At 41.3% G+C, this 16848-nt stretch overlaps 1 protein-coding gene across 5 annotated transcripts in view; it reads left to right on the top strand.

The window, feature by feature from the left end:
- Ppp1r13b (protein phosphatase 1 regulatory subunit 13B) overlaps positions 1 to 16848 on the top strand; it is a 90351-nt gene that overhangs the window by 53137 nt on the left and 20366 nt on the right. For all 5 annotated transcript variants that reach the window (XM_085697986.2, XM_085697983.2, XM_085697984.2 and 2 more), the window contains exons 4-5: positions 703 to 779; positions 14361 to 14462. In XM_085697986.2, the coding sequence (XP_085554112.1) occupies positions 703 to 779; positions 14361 to 14462 (179 nt within the window). The remainder of the gene's footprint in view (positions 1 to 702; positions 780 to 14360; positions 14463 to 16848) is intronic.

The following is a 16848-nucleotide window of genomic DNA, read 5'->3' on the forward strand; positions in this document are numbered from 1 at the left end:
ACACATAAATAAATAAATAATTTAGAAGACAAAGGTCTTTTGAGAGCTGGAAAGATACCTTAGTGGTTAAGAGCACATACTGCTTTTATAGAAGCCCCGATTTCAGTTCCTAGCACCCAGCTAACAACAGTGTGTAACTCCAGTTCCAGGGCATCCAGTGCCCTCTTAGAGCCTCTATGAGTACTGCCCTTATGTGCATAAACCCACAAACAGACACATATACATAAATTAAAGAGTTGGGTGTGATGACACATACAGGAGGATCTCTGTGAGTCTGCATAGCAAGTTCCCGGCTCAATAGCAAGACCTTGTCTCAAAAACAATAATGATAATAATAAAGTTTTTTAAAACTGGAAATAATTAAGTTCAGTACTCATGAATGAAAAATACAAAAAAATCTAGGAAAAAATAGCTGGCAAAGTTTCTTTTGGTTTACAGTTTAAATAGCCATGGTAGGAAGACTGCTCTGCCTGGCTGTGATGGCAAGACACAGAGCATGAACTCTCTACCTCTTTTTATTCAGTCCAGAACCCAAGCCCATGGCCCAGTGGTACATGCATTTAGGGTGGGCCTTTCCACCTTAGTTGAACCTTTATGGAAGCCCCCCTCATAGGCACACATGGGTATTTTCAAGGTGTTCCTAAATCCAGTTAAGAGTTTGGATGAACTATCTCAGTAAGCTTGATCTTCTCATCTCTTTAGGTGGCCGTCAGACTCAAGAGCAGAGAACTCAAAGAAATGTAATAAACGTACCTGGAGAAAAACGCACAGAAAATGGGGTAAGTCATGTGAATTAAATTTGTTTCCTGAGATTTCTGTCCTGCCTGGTTCCATAGTTCAGTCCCAAAGAAACACAGAGGTCAACATTAATTATAAACTGGTTGGCCTATTAGCTTAAGCTTATTATTAACTAATTCTTACATCTTAAATTAGCCCATTATTATTGTCTATTTTAGCCACGTGCCTTGGTACCTTTTATAAGCAATGCATTCTTATCTTGCTTCTTCTGCATCTGGATCACAACTGTAGACAGTGCCTTTCCTCTTCCCAGAATTCTTCTGTTCTCATTGCCCCGCCTCTACTTCCTGCCTGGCTACTGGCCAATCGGCATTATATTAAAATATAGCTAATAAATCTTTACAGGGTGTGAGATCATTGTCCCACAGCATAAATTGATTTTTTTTGGTATGATTGAGTACTTGTCACATACAGGTATACTTGTATTAGTGAGCATGTGTAAGCATGTGTACCTGAGTCTGTGAGTCTGCAGAGCAGTAGTTCTCAACCCGTGGGTCTGATATAGATTCTTACATTATGATTCATAACAATAGCAAAATTATAGTTATGTTGGGGGTCACCACAACATGAGGAACTGTATTAAAAGGTCGCAACATTAAGAAGGTTGAGAACCCCTGTTGTAGAGGCCAGAGGACAACTGCAGTATTGTCTCTCAGGACCTGTCCACCTTGTTGTTTTAACATGGGATCTAACTGACTTGTAACTTTCCAGGTATGCTGGGCTATCTGGTCAGTAAGCACAGAAGTCCACCTTCTCAGCACTGAAACAAAGAATTGATTAGTCAGGCTGGTTTTATTTCTTCAGTGTTGATGTTCTGACCATTTTGTCAGGATTGAATAGCAAAGTTGTTGGAAGGTGTGCATGTCTGAGCAGTTGGCCGTAAGAGAAATTCCTTCAGCACTCTGTGTAGCACTGGAGTTAGGCTACCTGCTTTGGTCAAGGAAACATGGAAGGCTTCCTTTTTAGGAATGCTGGCATACTGGAAAGGACAAGTAGATAGGGAAATTTTTAACATGGTCTTTTTTTCCTTTTTGAAATTTTAGTAATGACTTTTCCAAATAATTATGAGACTAGCAGATTAGTTTAGTTCTCTCCTGCTCTGCAGCTAACTAGACATTTAACCTTGGGCAAGTGTTTGGCCTAGTTAGATGCTGGTAAGAGTGTGGGGTCTGGAGGGAGAGGCTGTATTCTGGCTGCGTGACTTGCACACTGGCTACATCTGCCTCTCAACTTCCCAGCTTATTAATGATCTACTGCTTTTGTTTTACCTCTGTGAATGTACAGGTTAAGGATCACTTATTCAAAGTTTTTTTATATTTCATAGTTTTTTAGATTGGAAATACTGCACAAACATCATTGGTTGACTATCTCTAATTCAAAAGTTAGATTAGAACTCAAAAAATGTTGAATTTTGAACTTTTGGATAAGGGAGACCTAATATGAATTACCATTGCCCCCTCCTCCTCTTCTGAAGACTTATTTTTATCTCATGTATGCAAGTGATTTGTCTGCATGTAGGCATGTACGTACACAATGTCTGTGACTAATGCCCATGGAGACCAGAAGAGGGCTTTGGATCCCCTAAAACTAAAGTTTTAGACAATTGATAGCTGTTGTGCTGGGATCCAAACCCAGGTCCTGTGAAAGAGCAACAAGTGCATTTAATTGATGAGTCATCTCTCCAGCCCCAAATCTCTGCTTCTTTGAACTTCTTTGAATCACATGACCTCTATCTTTGTAAAAGAAGGATACTAACCTTCTACCCCTTCTTTTATCTCCCCTCTTTTTAAATATTAATCAGTATATACCTTATTTTGTCAAGGTTGACAATATTCATATACTTTTATCTAGTTCTAATTACTGTTATATACTTTGTCTACAGAGTGTTCAGTACTATAATTCAGTTGTTACAGGGATTTCCCAGCGTGTATGAGGTTCTGGGTTCCATGTCCACTGCCTCACGAACTAAGAATAGTGATATATGCCTGTAACTTCAGCACTGGGGAGGTGAAGACAGAAGGGTCATTAGTTCAGGGTCATCCTTGACTATATAAAGAGTTCAAGGCGATCTAGGATAGACAACACTCTGTCTTGAGAGACAGAGAGCACCAGGTAGTGGTGGCACATGCCTTTAATCCCAGCACTTGGGAGGCAGAGGCAGGTGGATCTCTGTTAGTTTAAGGTCTCCCTGATCTACAGAGTGAGTTCCAGGACAGCCAGAACTGTCACATAGAGAAACCTTGTCTTGAAAAACTAGAGGGGGGGGGGGGAAGGAGGGAGGAAGAAGCCAGACATGATGGTACACAAGGCATTGAGAGGCAGAAAAAAAAGGTGGATCTTTGTGAGTTTGAGGCTAGTATCTGCATATAGAGAACTTGCCTGAGAAATAGGGGAGGGAGGGAAGGAAGAAGGAAGAAGGGACGAAGACAGAGTCAATAATAGTTAGCAATAGTATTCATAAGTTTTATAGATAGCAACCATGGAGCTTTTCTTAGCTGCTTTTCTATTGCTGTGAAGAGACACCATAATGAAAGCAACTTATAAAGAAAGTATTTAATTTAAGGCTTGCTTATAGTTTTAGAGGTTAAATCCATCACCACCATGGTAGGGAGCATGGCAGCAGACAGACAGGCGTGGCACTGGTGCACTAGCTAAGAGCTTGCATCATGATCCAAAATTGGAGGCAGAGAAATCGAGACTGGGCCTTTCAATGACTTTTGAAACCTCAAAGCCCACCTCCAGTGACATGCCTTCACTAGTAAGGCCATACCTTCTCCAACAAGACCACACCTAATCCATCCCAAAGTATTTACCGGGGATCAAGCATTCAAATAAATCGGTTGCCACAGAGACATATGGATCATAATTTATAGATGATCTTACTAAAAAGCATTTATGTTTGTGTGTGTGTGTGTGTGTGTGTGTGTGTGTATGTTGCACATAAGTATTTTTCTGTAGCTACAAGTCAGAAGACAGCCTTAGGTGTTGTAGACAAAAGTTTCTAAGTTTCTGTCCCGCCCAGTTCTGTAGCTGTTTCGTCCTAAAGAAACATACAGAGGCTTATATTAATTATAAACTGTTTGGCCTATTAGCCCAGGCTTATTATTAAATAGCTCTTACAGCTTATGTTACCCCATAATTCTTGTCTATGTTTAACCATGTGGCTAGGTACCTTTTCTCAGTAAGGCATTTTCATCTTGCTTCCTCAACGTCTGGCTGGTTCCTCTCCCCAGAATTCTAGTTTGGTTATTCCACATATTCTTTCTGCCTGGCTACGGGCCAATAAGCATTTTATTAAACCAATATGAGTGACAAATCTTTACAGTGCACAAGAGATTTATCCCACAGCAAGGTATTGGTCCTTTCCATCCACCTTCCATTTTGTTGTTCACCAGACTAGCAGGCCAGCCAGTCCCAGGACTCTTCAATCTATGCCCCCATCTCTTTGTAGGAACCATGGGATTACAGCTAGCTCTGCATAGGCCAGTTTATGTGACTTCTGAGGATTCAAACTCAGGTCCTCCACACTTTATTGGCAAGTGCTTTACCCACCAGGCCATCTCTCTAGCCCCACATTTATTTATTTGTTTGTTTATATTTTATTCTATTGGTTTCACTGTCATATTCCTTGTGCCACTCAGAAGTCCTGATGTTAAGGTTGGGCATTTCTCTTCCTTATACTCCAGTGTCTAAAGAGCATCTCCCACATCCTTATCTGACATATATGTCCACTCTAAATTCAGAGTCTTGCAGAGTGCTCTTAGCTGTTTCAGGAAATCAATCTTATCTCTGTCTCGCTCATTCATCCTTATCCTGTGTTTGTGGCAGGGCCTCACTGTATCCCAGGCTTACCTCAAACTTGCTGTGTAGCCAAGGATGACCTTAACCTCCTGATTCTCTTGTCCCCACCTCCTGGGCACTGGTATTACAGGCCTGTTGCATACCTGGCATCTCTTACTCGAAGATTTCTGATACAGCTAGATGTGGCAGCACATACCTATATTTCAACCACCTGGGAAGTAGAAGCAGGAAGATTGCTATGAGTTTAAGGTTATCCTCAGCTGTTTAGTGAAGTTCTAAGCTACCTTGGACTACATAGTGAGACTCTGTCTCTAAATAAATAAATAATGTGATTGTGTAAATGTAGTGAGATCTAAGCAGTCCTTATGTAACTGTCCCTGTACCAGGTAACATTACCCCTAGAGGGAACAGCCACAGAACAAATTCAGAATTAACAACACAGGTTTGAAAGTCATTTATTATTTTTTATGATTTTGTATGTGTTCATGTATGTGCTACAGTGAACATGTGAATGCCAGAGGACGACTTGGGGAGTCAGTTTCTCTGCTCCCACCATGTGGGTCTCAGGGATTGAACTCAGGTTGTCAGGCTTGGTGGCAAGCGTTCTTATCTGTTGAGATATCTGAATAGCCCCGAAAATCCTTTTGAGTTCTAAGATTTACCATTACCTGAACTTTGGGCATAGTGACATAAATATATTGAGTAGAGGTATAGTAAAGCTGAGGATGATGAATGATAGATGGAGTACTCAGCAATATTCTTACATATTATAAAGGGAGAAGGCTAGTTTTGATAGGCCTTTGATCTTTTTTTCCTTGATAAAATTGTTAATGTTAAGAGCAACAAAATTTAGACCTGAGACTAAAATTAAAAGTGTGTTTATGGGACTGGAGAGATGACTCAGTAGAGAAGAGCACAGTCTGTTCCTTCAGATGACCTGGATTCAGTTCCAGCACCCACATGGAAGGTTACAACCAGCTGTAACTCCAGTTCCAGGGGATCTGACACACCTTCTTCTGACCTCTGAGGGAACTGCATTCATGTGGTATACAGATGTACAGGCAGACAAAACACTCAGACACATAAAATAAACCTTTTTTTTAAAGTACGTTTGTACCTTCTATAAGAGCTTGTAATTAGAGGGAGCCTGAGATCCAGTGTAGAGGACCAACTGCCAACAGTATCACATCAAAGATGTTTTAGTATATTTTATAGCATACACACCTGGCATTTAATCCTCTAATGCATTGCCTTGTAAAGCACTTTATTGTCTCCAAAGCACTTTTACATGCATTTTAAAATTAACAAGATGTTAAAAATATTTTCCTTATTACTTCTGTGTCTGTCCTGGACAGAACAATTGCACAGTAAATGTTCTGCCTTGTGAGCTGGAACCAGGAAAGCATGTCAAGCAGCAGCGTAAGGATACGACAGGATGCTGAACTGACGGGAGTCGTGCCCATCAGCAGCTGCTCAAGCAAGGGCTGGGGAGGTTCTGCTCTCTACAAACTATGGGTCAACGGGACAGTCTGGTCTTGGCGGTAGCTTGACTGCTGTAAAGACACTTGGCTTACTCTGTGTTGTGTATTCTGTGTGAAATTCCGAAGATCCTAGGTTCTTTTATTCAGTAGAAGTGCTCACAGAGATGTTTACTGTTTTGAAAGGACACAGTCCATCAAAAAATGTTCTTTGGTAGAGTCCTGGAAGCCTTTGTCTTGTCTACTCAGCCAACCTTATCAAGAACACCAGCTCCTGCTTTATTGATATATGTCCAGCATGTTGCCAAGACCAGTAGATTCTATCTCATTTCTTCTAAATGTTACAGGTTTAGCTCATATTTAGGCTATGATCTATTTTGAGTTAATTTCGTGTGTGTTATAAAGTAGAAATCCAAATTCATTTTTTGCACACAGACACACAGATACACACACAGACATAAGACACACATATACACAGACAGACAGACACACAGACAGACACACACACACCTACACACCTACCTCCAGTTCTTCCAGCACCATTTGATAAAAACACTAGCCTTTCGCCAGCTTGTCCTGACGCTTTTGATCAATGGAATACAAATGTTAAGACTGACTTTTGAAAGTAACTACTAATGTGGACTCTCAATCTTCTTTTCATGTGGTACCATGGACTGAGCTATGCTTGTCAGATAAATAGTTACCTAGAAAAAATTCTAGACTTTAGCTACTGTAGCAGGGATGTGGAGGGCAGGGGCAGACCAGGATTTACCTGCTTCTGAAAAGCTTTTGTTTAGTCTGCCTTTAGAAGCCTGTTATTTCATCCCCTTGCCAGCAGTTCATGTCACAAGTCCCTGTGACAACTCTGTGATGTGACTGGGATGCCCATCCAAGGTCACTTCTGTCTCAGGCTTGTCTCAGATGCCATATTGTCCCTTGCTGTTTCTGCACAGGCTGTATGCTCCTCTTAGACCTGCTTTGTGTTGTGTGTTATAGGAAATCAGAAATCTCTTTCATTTAGTGGTATTTGGGATTTAAAGAATCTAGGAATAAATAATCCTCAATTTATGAGTGAGGCTGTATAAATTTATTTTTACTTTGTCAGACTTACTGATTCTGAGAATTAGCATCTATTTATAATTCTAGAAAGTTCTCTACGTATTTTATTAGTCTCCTCTTTTCTTCTGGACCTCGATGGGATACCTATTGTGTTTTGTTCTCTTTTGCTATGTGTTGTGTTCTGCATCCTTTAATGAGAGACATCTTTCAGCCAATGAATTTGGCTTCAGCCCTATGTGTTTGTTTGCTTAGTATATATCAAGTTGTCTTAATATTTATTAAGAAAAAAGGAGACAAAGTCTGGAAGGAAATACTTGAGAATCATATGCTTGATGAATATTTTGTCTACAGAATATATAAAGAACTCTGAAAACTGAATAAGAAAATAACCCATTTTCTTTTTTATTTAAAATTTTCATACAATATTTTGATCATGTTTTCCTCCTCCCCCAACTCCTTCTAGATCATACCCATCCAGCTTTGTTCTTTCTCTCTCTCTCTTTCTCTCTCTCTCTCTTAAAATACTCACAAAACAAACAAAAAACCAGTAAGACAAAAATGCCACAAGAAAACCCATGGCATTTATTTTGTGTTTTCCAACTGCTCCTGGGCATGACCTGACCTGGAGTATTGTTGATATACCAAGTGAGACTTCATTGGAGAAAACTGATTTTCCCTTTGCTACTTGTGTGTGTAAATTGCAAATAGCTTCTAAGTTAGGGGAAAAATAACCCCTGTTTTTTTTTTAAAAAAATTGGACATGCTTCACCAAAGGAGATATGTAAATGTCCTCTTAAGTACATGGAATTGTGTTCAGCATCATTAATGTTCAGGAGAATACAAACTAAAATCATTGGAAAACCTGATGCTAAAAGATTGATATAGCAACTTCTGTCGAGGAGAGGAGAGGCAGGACCTCTGATGGTGGGAGTGTAAACTCTGTAATCTGAAAAGGAGTTTGGCAGTTTGGAACTTAAATGTCAATCTGCCATATAAGCACCACCAGAGAAAGAAGCAGATCTCTGTGTAGTCTTTATGTGAATGGCACAGCAGCTGCTAGAGAGCCATATCCAAAACAGGCAACGCCTGAGGGCAGATGGTAGCTTTGGTGTTCTTTCATTGCCCAAGGTTCTGTCTTCTGTTGATTGCTCTCTTTGCACAGTGAAGCTTTTAAGAATGGCAAAGCATCCATATACATAAAATAAATTAACAACATTTTAAAATAAACATTTTATCTTGCATTTAGATGGTTACCATGAGTCCTGTCAGCCATGCTCTTGGAAACAGTCACTCACCCTGGTACTCTGCTTATGGTTCTCCTTAGAATCAACACAAACTAGTTTTTTAAGGCAGGGTATCCCTTCGTAGCTCTGTCTGTCCTAGAATTTGCTTTGTAGCCCTGACTGGCTTAAGACTCATAGAGATCTGCCTGCTGGGATTAAAGGTGTATGTCACCATGCTTGACTCTCTCTCTTGCTCTCTCTCTTGCTCTCTCTCTTGCTCTCTCTCTCTCTCTCTCTCTCTCTCTCTCTCTCTCTCTCTCTCTCTCGCTGTTTGTTTATTTTATGCATATGAGTGCTTTGCATACGTGTATGTCTATACAACCCATGTGTGCCTGGTGCCCATGGATTCCAGAAGAGGGCATCTGGAATCAGAGTAACAGACAGTTGTGAGTTACTATGTGGGTGTTCAGAACTGAATCCAGATTTCTGCAAGAACAAGTGCTCCCAACTTCTGAGCCATCTCTTCAGCCCCTCTTTTATTTCTTTTTTTTACTGTGAGCTATCTATACAGAAAAATGTATAAAATGTGCAGTTTAAATAATTACTCCAGAGTCTTTTGAGATTGCCTGTCAAGGTTAGAATTTCTTGCTTTATTCTTTTTGGGGTTTTTGTTTGTCTGATTGATTGGTTTTTTTGTTTGTTTGTTTTTGAGACAGGGTTTCTCTGTAGCTTTGTAGCCTGTTCTGGAACTCCCTCTCTAAGACCATGCTAGTCTTGAACTCACAGAGATACACTCGTGTCTGCTTCCCAAGTACTGGGATTAAAGGTGTGAGCCACCACTGCCTGGCCTTTGCTTCATTATTCTTAAACCAATCCTATGTCGTTTATTTTATCACCAAACATCTTGATTTAGAGTCTTTTCTTAAACTTCTGATCTCTCCTTGAGGCCTGGGGGTTTTCAGGGTCTCTGAGGGAGGTCTTCCTTCCACAGCTCAGGTTGGGTCAGTTTGAACCAAGACAAGGAAGCTGGTAGTTCCACAACTTTGGGGTAAAAACGTCCTGGTCTGATCCCAAACTTGTAGGACCAATCCATAGGCAGAGTCTACGGATGTTCACTATCTCTATTATCTAGCCTTGACCACTCTCCCTATCTGTCTGCCTGTCGGGGAATCTGTTTTAACTCCTAGTCCCTCAGTACAGTTTTCATACATATAAAATGCCATGGAAACCACGTTTCTGTAGGGAGCAGTGTATACTCACAGTTGACACACAAATACCATGTAGTGCAAGCTGCTGTACTTGCCAGAGAGGAAAGCAGCACCTCAGAGGGAGTGGCTGGTGGGTGTAAGATGCAGGGGACTCTAACGGCGAATCAATCCCACACCAGTTATGCTTTAAGGGGTTATTTATTTTGGGGGGTAAAACTTACATACACCATAAACCGTCAGGAAGGGAGCCTAGTCGCTGGAGCAGGAGCCGGGACCAAGCGCCAGAACCAAGAGGCCCGAGCCGATATCTGTGGCTCTTTTTAAAAGAGAAATATACCACGCCCCAGTGGGCTGGTATTTCAGCGGCTATTGGCTGATGGAGCGGAAGACCCTCCCACAGCACCGTGGGCTCGTGCTTCAGCGACTATTGGCTGAAGCAGCAGAAGATACTCCCGCAGCAGGACTCGTTCTTTAGAATAGCTTTGGAACAACATTCTTTTCTACCCTGGCAGTTTCATCTTCTGGGTAGATGTGGCTTAAAGGACAAGAAAGGATCTTTAGGATTGCAGATGCCAACACGAGCAGTCAAAGCAAGGGGGTAGAAGATGTGTGCAATAAAGCAGAAGTTCTGAAGACACATTCTGCCAAAGGCCACTCTGAATTGTCCCAGGTTGAAGGAACGATTGAGTTGAGTAAACTGATGAGTTTTTCCTGCCTGAAATTCTAATACCAGAATATCACTTTTTTTTTTTAGTGGAACTTGTTAGTGTAGTGAGGTGATGCTTTGGGGACCTGTATTAGTTACTTCTGTTGCTGTGGAAGAATGCCCTGGCAAAAAGCAACTCAAGAGGAGAAAAAGTTTCCTTTTGGATAGAGTTTATCATTATGGGGAAGACATGAAAACAGGTAGGGAAGGTATGGTGGCAGAAGCAGGAGGCTGGCTGATCATATTTCATCACACACAGGAAGCAGAGAGAAAAGCAGAAAGTGGGTTCAAGCTATAAAACCTCAAAGACTGTATTGTACTTCTTCAAGTGATATCCCATAACACTTCCAAGCAGTACCACAGTCTGGAAACCAAGTGTTCAAACATTGGAACCTATGGGGACATATCTCATTTGAGTCACTACAGGGAGTTTGGGGCTGTTTCACCTGACAGTGGGGGCATGTGGAGACTGGAGAGGAGCTGAGGTCAGCAGAAGTGTGCTGCTGGTCTACTTTTAGTACATTAGTACCTACGGAGAACAGCTAAACACATGATAGACACTAAAGCCAGAATGTTTTTAGATAAGGTGTTCTTCCCACACTCCCTCTCTGTGGTGCAGTCATGACTTGATGCGTATAAAGCAAGCATTCTACCAATTGAACTATTCCTCAGCCCCAGAAACAGGATCTTTTTGTTTAGGTTTGGTTTGTTTGTTTTTCAAGATAGGATTTCTCTGTAGCTTTGGAGCCTGACTTGGAACTCCCTATATAGACCAGGCTGACCTCAAACTCACAGAGATCCACCTGCCTCTGCCTCTGAAGTGCTGGAATTAAAGGCGTGCACCACCACTGCCTGACACAGGATCTTGATCTAAAACTCTCCTCTCTCCTTCTTCTGTCTCGTCTGTTTTTGTTTGTTTTTGGTTTTTTCTTTTCTTTTGTTTTTCTTTGTAGTCCTGGCTGTCCTGTAACTTGCTCTGGCCCAACTCACAGAGATCTGCCTGCCTCTGCCTCCCAAGTGCTGGGATTCAATTCAAGCACCATCATCACCTCTTGGCCAGAAACAGGGTTTTAACAGCCCAAGCTAGGCCTGAACCGATCCTGATCTTCCTGTCTTGGCTTTCCAAGCATGTGCACCACCATGCTTGACACTTCTTTTTCTTCGTTGTTTTGTTTGAGAAAAGATCACACAGTATAGCCCTGACTAGCCTGAAAATAACTATGTAGACCTAACTAGCCTCATATTCACAGAGATCCACCTGCATGTGGTGTACACACACACACACCCCTCCCAAGTGCTGAACTTAAAAGTGTGAGCCACCTTATCTGGCTTTGCTCATTCTTGTCTTATCCCCAGTCGATTGACTCACTTCCTTTTTCCAACCAGTCTCCCTTTTACTTTTGTATTTGTTTTGATGACCTAGTGAATTTAATTAAGTTTGGTTACGTGAGCACTAATGAGGAGTTATTTCAGGAGCATGGGCAGTTTACCAGTGGCTACTGCCTCAGCCACCATTAACTGTCAGTAACTCTTCAGGAAGGCATGTAGTCTGGTGAACCCTTCCCATCCGTGACAGGATGCTGACAGGCCCAATTATATTCAGTTCCTGTACAAGGAATCACAGCTGCTGTGAGGCTACCAGATCAGTGTTCCATACAGATCCTCCCTACCCTCCAGCCCTTACAGTCTCTATTCCTCATTCTTCTTCCAGGGTGTTCCTGAGCCTTGAAAGGGATAAAACAGATACCCCATTTAGAGCCAAGCATTCAGCTGTCACTTATTCTCAGCATAAGCTTCTCTAACTGATCTCTGGACAGTGTAATGGTCACAGTACGTCCAGTTAGCAAGACAACCATATTAGCTTACCCCCTAGGGCCTATGACCAAGCTTAAAATACCATGCATGAACTCCCTCGGCTTCTGTCAGAAAGCCGTTGGTGACCCTGCTTATGTGGCTTAGAGGGCAAAGGTGCTTACTGCCAAACCTGAGGACCTGAGTTCAGTGGCTAAAATTGATATGATGGAAGGAGGGAGCTGCCTTTAAGTCATCCTCTGACTGTCACCATGGCATGTGTACTAATTAAATAATTAACTAATTAATACAAAATAGCTAACTTTAAAAAGAGGCCCAGCTCTGCATTGCTCCTTCAGGATCTTTAGGTAAAAGAAAAAATGTTTTGATAAGACTATTGAACAAATCTTGGTTCATCTGTTTTGCTGTAATGTAGAATATGCTTAGTAATCATAAGAGTTGAGGAAGAGGACTGGAGAGATGGCTCAGTGGTTAAGAGCATTGCCTGCTCTTCCAAAGGTCCTGAGTTCAATTCCTGGCAACCATATGGTGGCTCACAACCATCTGTAATGAGGTCTGGTGCCCTCTTCTGGCCTACAGACATATACACAGGCAGAATATTGTATAATAAATGAATAAATATTTTTTTAAAAAAAGAGTTGAGGAAGAGGCAGGGCTGGTAGAGCATGGGCTGCAACTAGAGAGATGGCATGGCAGTTAAGAACTTGCTCTTCCAGAGGACCCAGATCAAATTCCAGCACTCATATGGTGGCTCACAACTGTCTATAACTCTTCTTACCTCTGTGGGCACCAGTTATGTCTGGGATGCAGACATGCATGCAGGCAAAACACCCATATTCATAAAATTAAATTCAAAAGTTAGAAAAATAATTGTAAGAAGTTAAAGGGTGCCAGAACTTAAAGGGATCCTAACTGTATGTGTAAAAGTAGAAGTAGGAAGTAGGTAGTCGGGATCTGAGAGGGTGCCATTACAGCACAGCCTTCCCAGTTAGAACTGAAGGATCAGAGGAAGACAAATCCATTAGAAAGGAGCTCTGAAACTGTTATGAGCTACCTCCTTTAACTTGTTCCTTATCGTTCCTATGACCCCTCTCCCAGTGTCCTCACATACCCGCGTATAGACTTGAAGACTGCAGAGTGCATGGAGTACATCTGACAGAGTACAGCGTACACATGGTGGGGCTCAGTGGGTTCTGTTCTGTGTTCATGGTTAAGAGCACAGGCTGCTTCTGTTCACTTTCTCATCTGCCAGTTGGAGTGTCCTGGCACCTGCCTGATTCTGAGACTTCTGTGGAAAGGGTACATGGCCAGACATTATGCTCTAGTTCTTTCTTTTTATGTTCAGGTCATATGCACCATTCTCTGTTGGGTAATAGATGGGCCACGCAGAGGGTTTTTAATGAACATTTGCATTTTAGATTCCATTTATATTTCTCCTCTAGAGCAGATGACAGTGAAATGGTTTTTTCTTGCTTCTACGTACTTATTTACTTTTCTCTCTCTCTTCTTCTTCTTTTTTTATTATTTTTTGGTTGTTTGTCCTTAAACATTTGGCAGCCCCATTTAGTCAAATACACCTGTTAAACCCCTATTGAAAACAGAAGAATTTAAGTTATGCACATCCACAAATGGTCACATAATGTTTTTTTTATTTTTTATTTTTTTCAAAACACATAATGTTTATTAAATATACTGTTTATGAATTAGAAAAAATGATATTTAGAGAAAATTACACTTGTTGCTTACCTTTAATAAAAGTGGTCTGTTGTAAGACGAGCCACTTGTTCGTCCTGGCCACCCAGAACCAAAATAACCACACAGAAACTGTATTACTTAAATCACTGTTTGGCCCATTAGCTCTAGCTTCTTATTGGCTAATTCTTATATTAATTTAACCCATTTCTATTCATCTGTATATCACCACGTGGCAGTGGCTTACCAGCAAAGTTTCAGTATGTCTAACTCTGGTAGCTCCATGGTGTCTCTGACTCTGCCTTCTTCCTCTCAGCATTCCATTTAGTTTTCCCTACCTAGCTCTGTTCCCTACAGCTCTGCTATAGGCCCAAAGCAGTTCCTTTATTAACCAATGAAAGCAACACATAGACAGAAGGACCTCCTACACCAGTGGTCACCAGATAGAAGTTCTTCTGAAGAAAAACTAAGTTTTATTCTCCTAGGGAACCTACCTAGACTCGAGCTTCACGTGAATTCTGACACTAGAGAAAGGTAATTGCAGAGGTAAGTACAGACTGATGAGTACTTTTGTTCTCGATAGGTTGGGAATCCACGCGTTGAACTTACTCTCTCAGAACTTCAAGATATGGCAGCCAGGCAACAGCAGCAAATTGAAAATCAGCAGCAAATGTTGGTTGCCAAGGTACATTCAAAAAGAAACAGCATTCAGAATGTGTATTTTTCAACTGGCCTTCAGATTGAGGTTGCCTTTGTGGGTGGTGACATGGACTGAGCCAGGAAAGTGCTGAGCAGTGTTTATGTGTTGCATGCTGTGCAATGGCACAGGTGCCTGAATCTTTATAGTGTTGGAATTGCATCAAAGCAAGAACCTTTGGTCCTTGGTACACATGCCATCACAGAATAGGAAATGGTTGGTTCTAACCAAATGACAGACAGATGTGAAAAGAAAAGATACTTCCCATTGCTACTTCCAGGTTCCCTAGGTGAGATCTCTGCCATATAGTTGGTTTTACTGTCCTAGAGAAGACTGGCAGTCTGATGAAAGCTCAGGCAGAGCCCTGGAAGTTAATAACTGGACTTCAAAAATGCTACTCCACACTGAGTGTGTTAGGGTTATTACAGTGTGAGACATAGTTGGGACTCCTTATACATCCCAAGTCCTGCTTTTGTATGTAAGACCCCATAAAGTAGGTTTGGGAATTTTTCTAAATCATGGTTTATTTATACTTGATAATCAACTAGAAAAGATCAGAGCCACTACCCACCCCTTGTGGGGGTTATTCATGATGTGAAATGTCTTAAAGTATTCTGAATCTACTTTAAAGAATGTCTCTGAACATTCTAGCTTGGCTTATTCTCTTTTTGTAATTTTTCTTTTACTTGTGTGCGTTTGGGTGTATATGTGTGGGTGACATGTGTGCCATGACACAGGTGTAGGGAAGAGGACAAGTTCTTGGAGTTGGTTCTCTTGTTCCACCATGTGGGTCCCAGGAGATGAGCTCAGGTTCAGGCTTGGTGGCAAATGCCTTTGTTGACTGAGGTTTCTGTCCTGCCCAGTTCCCGCAGTCATTAAGTCCCAAAGAAATACACAGAGATCTACATTAATTGTAAACTGATTGGCCTATTAGCTCAGGCTTCTTATTAACTCTTATAACTTATATTAGCCCATAATTCTTGTCTATGTTAGCCATATGGCTTAGTACCTTTTTTGGCAAGGCAGTCACATCTTGCTTCCTCTGAGGCTGGATCACGACTGTGGACTAAGCTTCCCTCTTTCCAGCATTCTCATTGCCACGTCTCTACTTCCTGCCTGGTTGCCATCATCCTGCCTATACTTCCTGCCTGGCTACTGGCCAATCAGCATTTTATTAAAAATAAAATATCTTTTACAGGATAAAAGACCATTGTTCCATAGCACACACACACACCCTTTTTTTTTTTTAAATGAAATCTGAATCTAATATCTTTTGTTTAGCTTTTCTCCTGGCCATTATCCATAACAACTTGTAACCAACATCCTAAAAAAAAAGGAAAATATCTATAGTCTGTTTTTTGAGAATGTGGTGTAGTTTTCCAGGCTACTTCCTGCTGATTGGGTACCTACAGGAAATTTAGAATTCTGATCATGTCCTGACTGGCAGCAGTCTTGAGTCTGCTCTGGATGTAGAACTCTGACATAGGGGCCATTGGAGATTTCTCAGGGGATCTTCCTTGATAAATAAAAATATAATTGTTTTATCCTTAGCTAGCCTGGGTATTTCAACATGCCTTTACCCATCTGGCCGGCCTGACTGGCCAATCTGTAGAGAGAGTTATTCAGTCACCAAGTGACCAGTCTTGTAGTGTTCATTTACTTTGTAGTTCACTGTTCTGACTGCTTATGTGTAAAAGAGAGTTTTTTGGACTTGTCTTGAAAAGTTTTCTCATTAGGTCAACAAAATGGCTCCTTCTGATGGCGTGAGTTCCATGCCTGGGATTCACATGGTGGGAAGAGAAAAACCAATTCCTATGGGTTATCCTCTGACCTTCACATGCACACATGTACCTATCCACCTACTTATACTCACACATTAAAAAAAAAAGTTGTCTCAAAGTTTATTGTACCTCAAGAATAAAAAAATAGTATTGTAGAGCTAGAGAGATAACTCAGCAGTTAAGAGTATTGCTCCTTTTCCAGAGGACCTAAGTTCAGGTCCCAGTACCTGTGTCAAGCAGCTCACACCTGCCTGTAACTCTAGCTCCAGGGGACCTGACACCCCTGTGTTCTCTGTGGACTCTTACATACAGCACACACACATATGCACACATGCATGCATGCTCGCTTGCTCATTAGCTCACTCATGCACTCACACTAAAATGTAAGGACGAGAACTTTGTAGATACTTTCCACAATGTAAATCACAAGTTAATGTTCAATCTGAAATATTTGCGCATGGATTTCTGTACCTTAGTGTAGTATGTAAAGCCTAAGGAATCATGCACAAGCCTCTTCTCATTTTGGAACACTTTATGCACACAGATGGGACCACAAATACTGTTGACTTACCTTTAAAGTATGTTCTCACATG

This window comes from Myodes glareolus, chromosome 11, assembly GCF_982192425.1.
Source record: "Myodes glareolus chromosome 11, mMyoGla1.1, whole genome shotgun sequence".
Lineage (NCBI taxonomy): Eukaryota > Metazoa > Chordata > Mammalia > Rodentia > Cricetidae > Myodes > Myodes glareolus.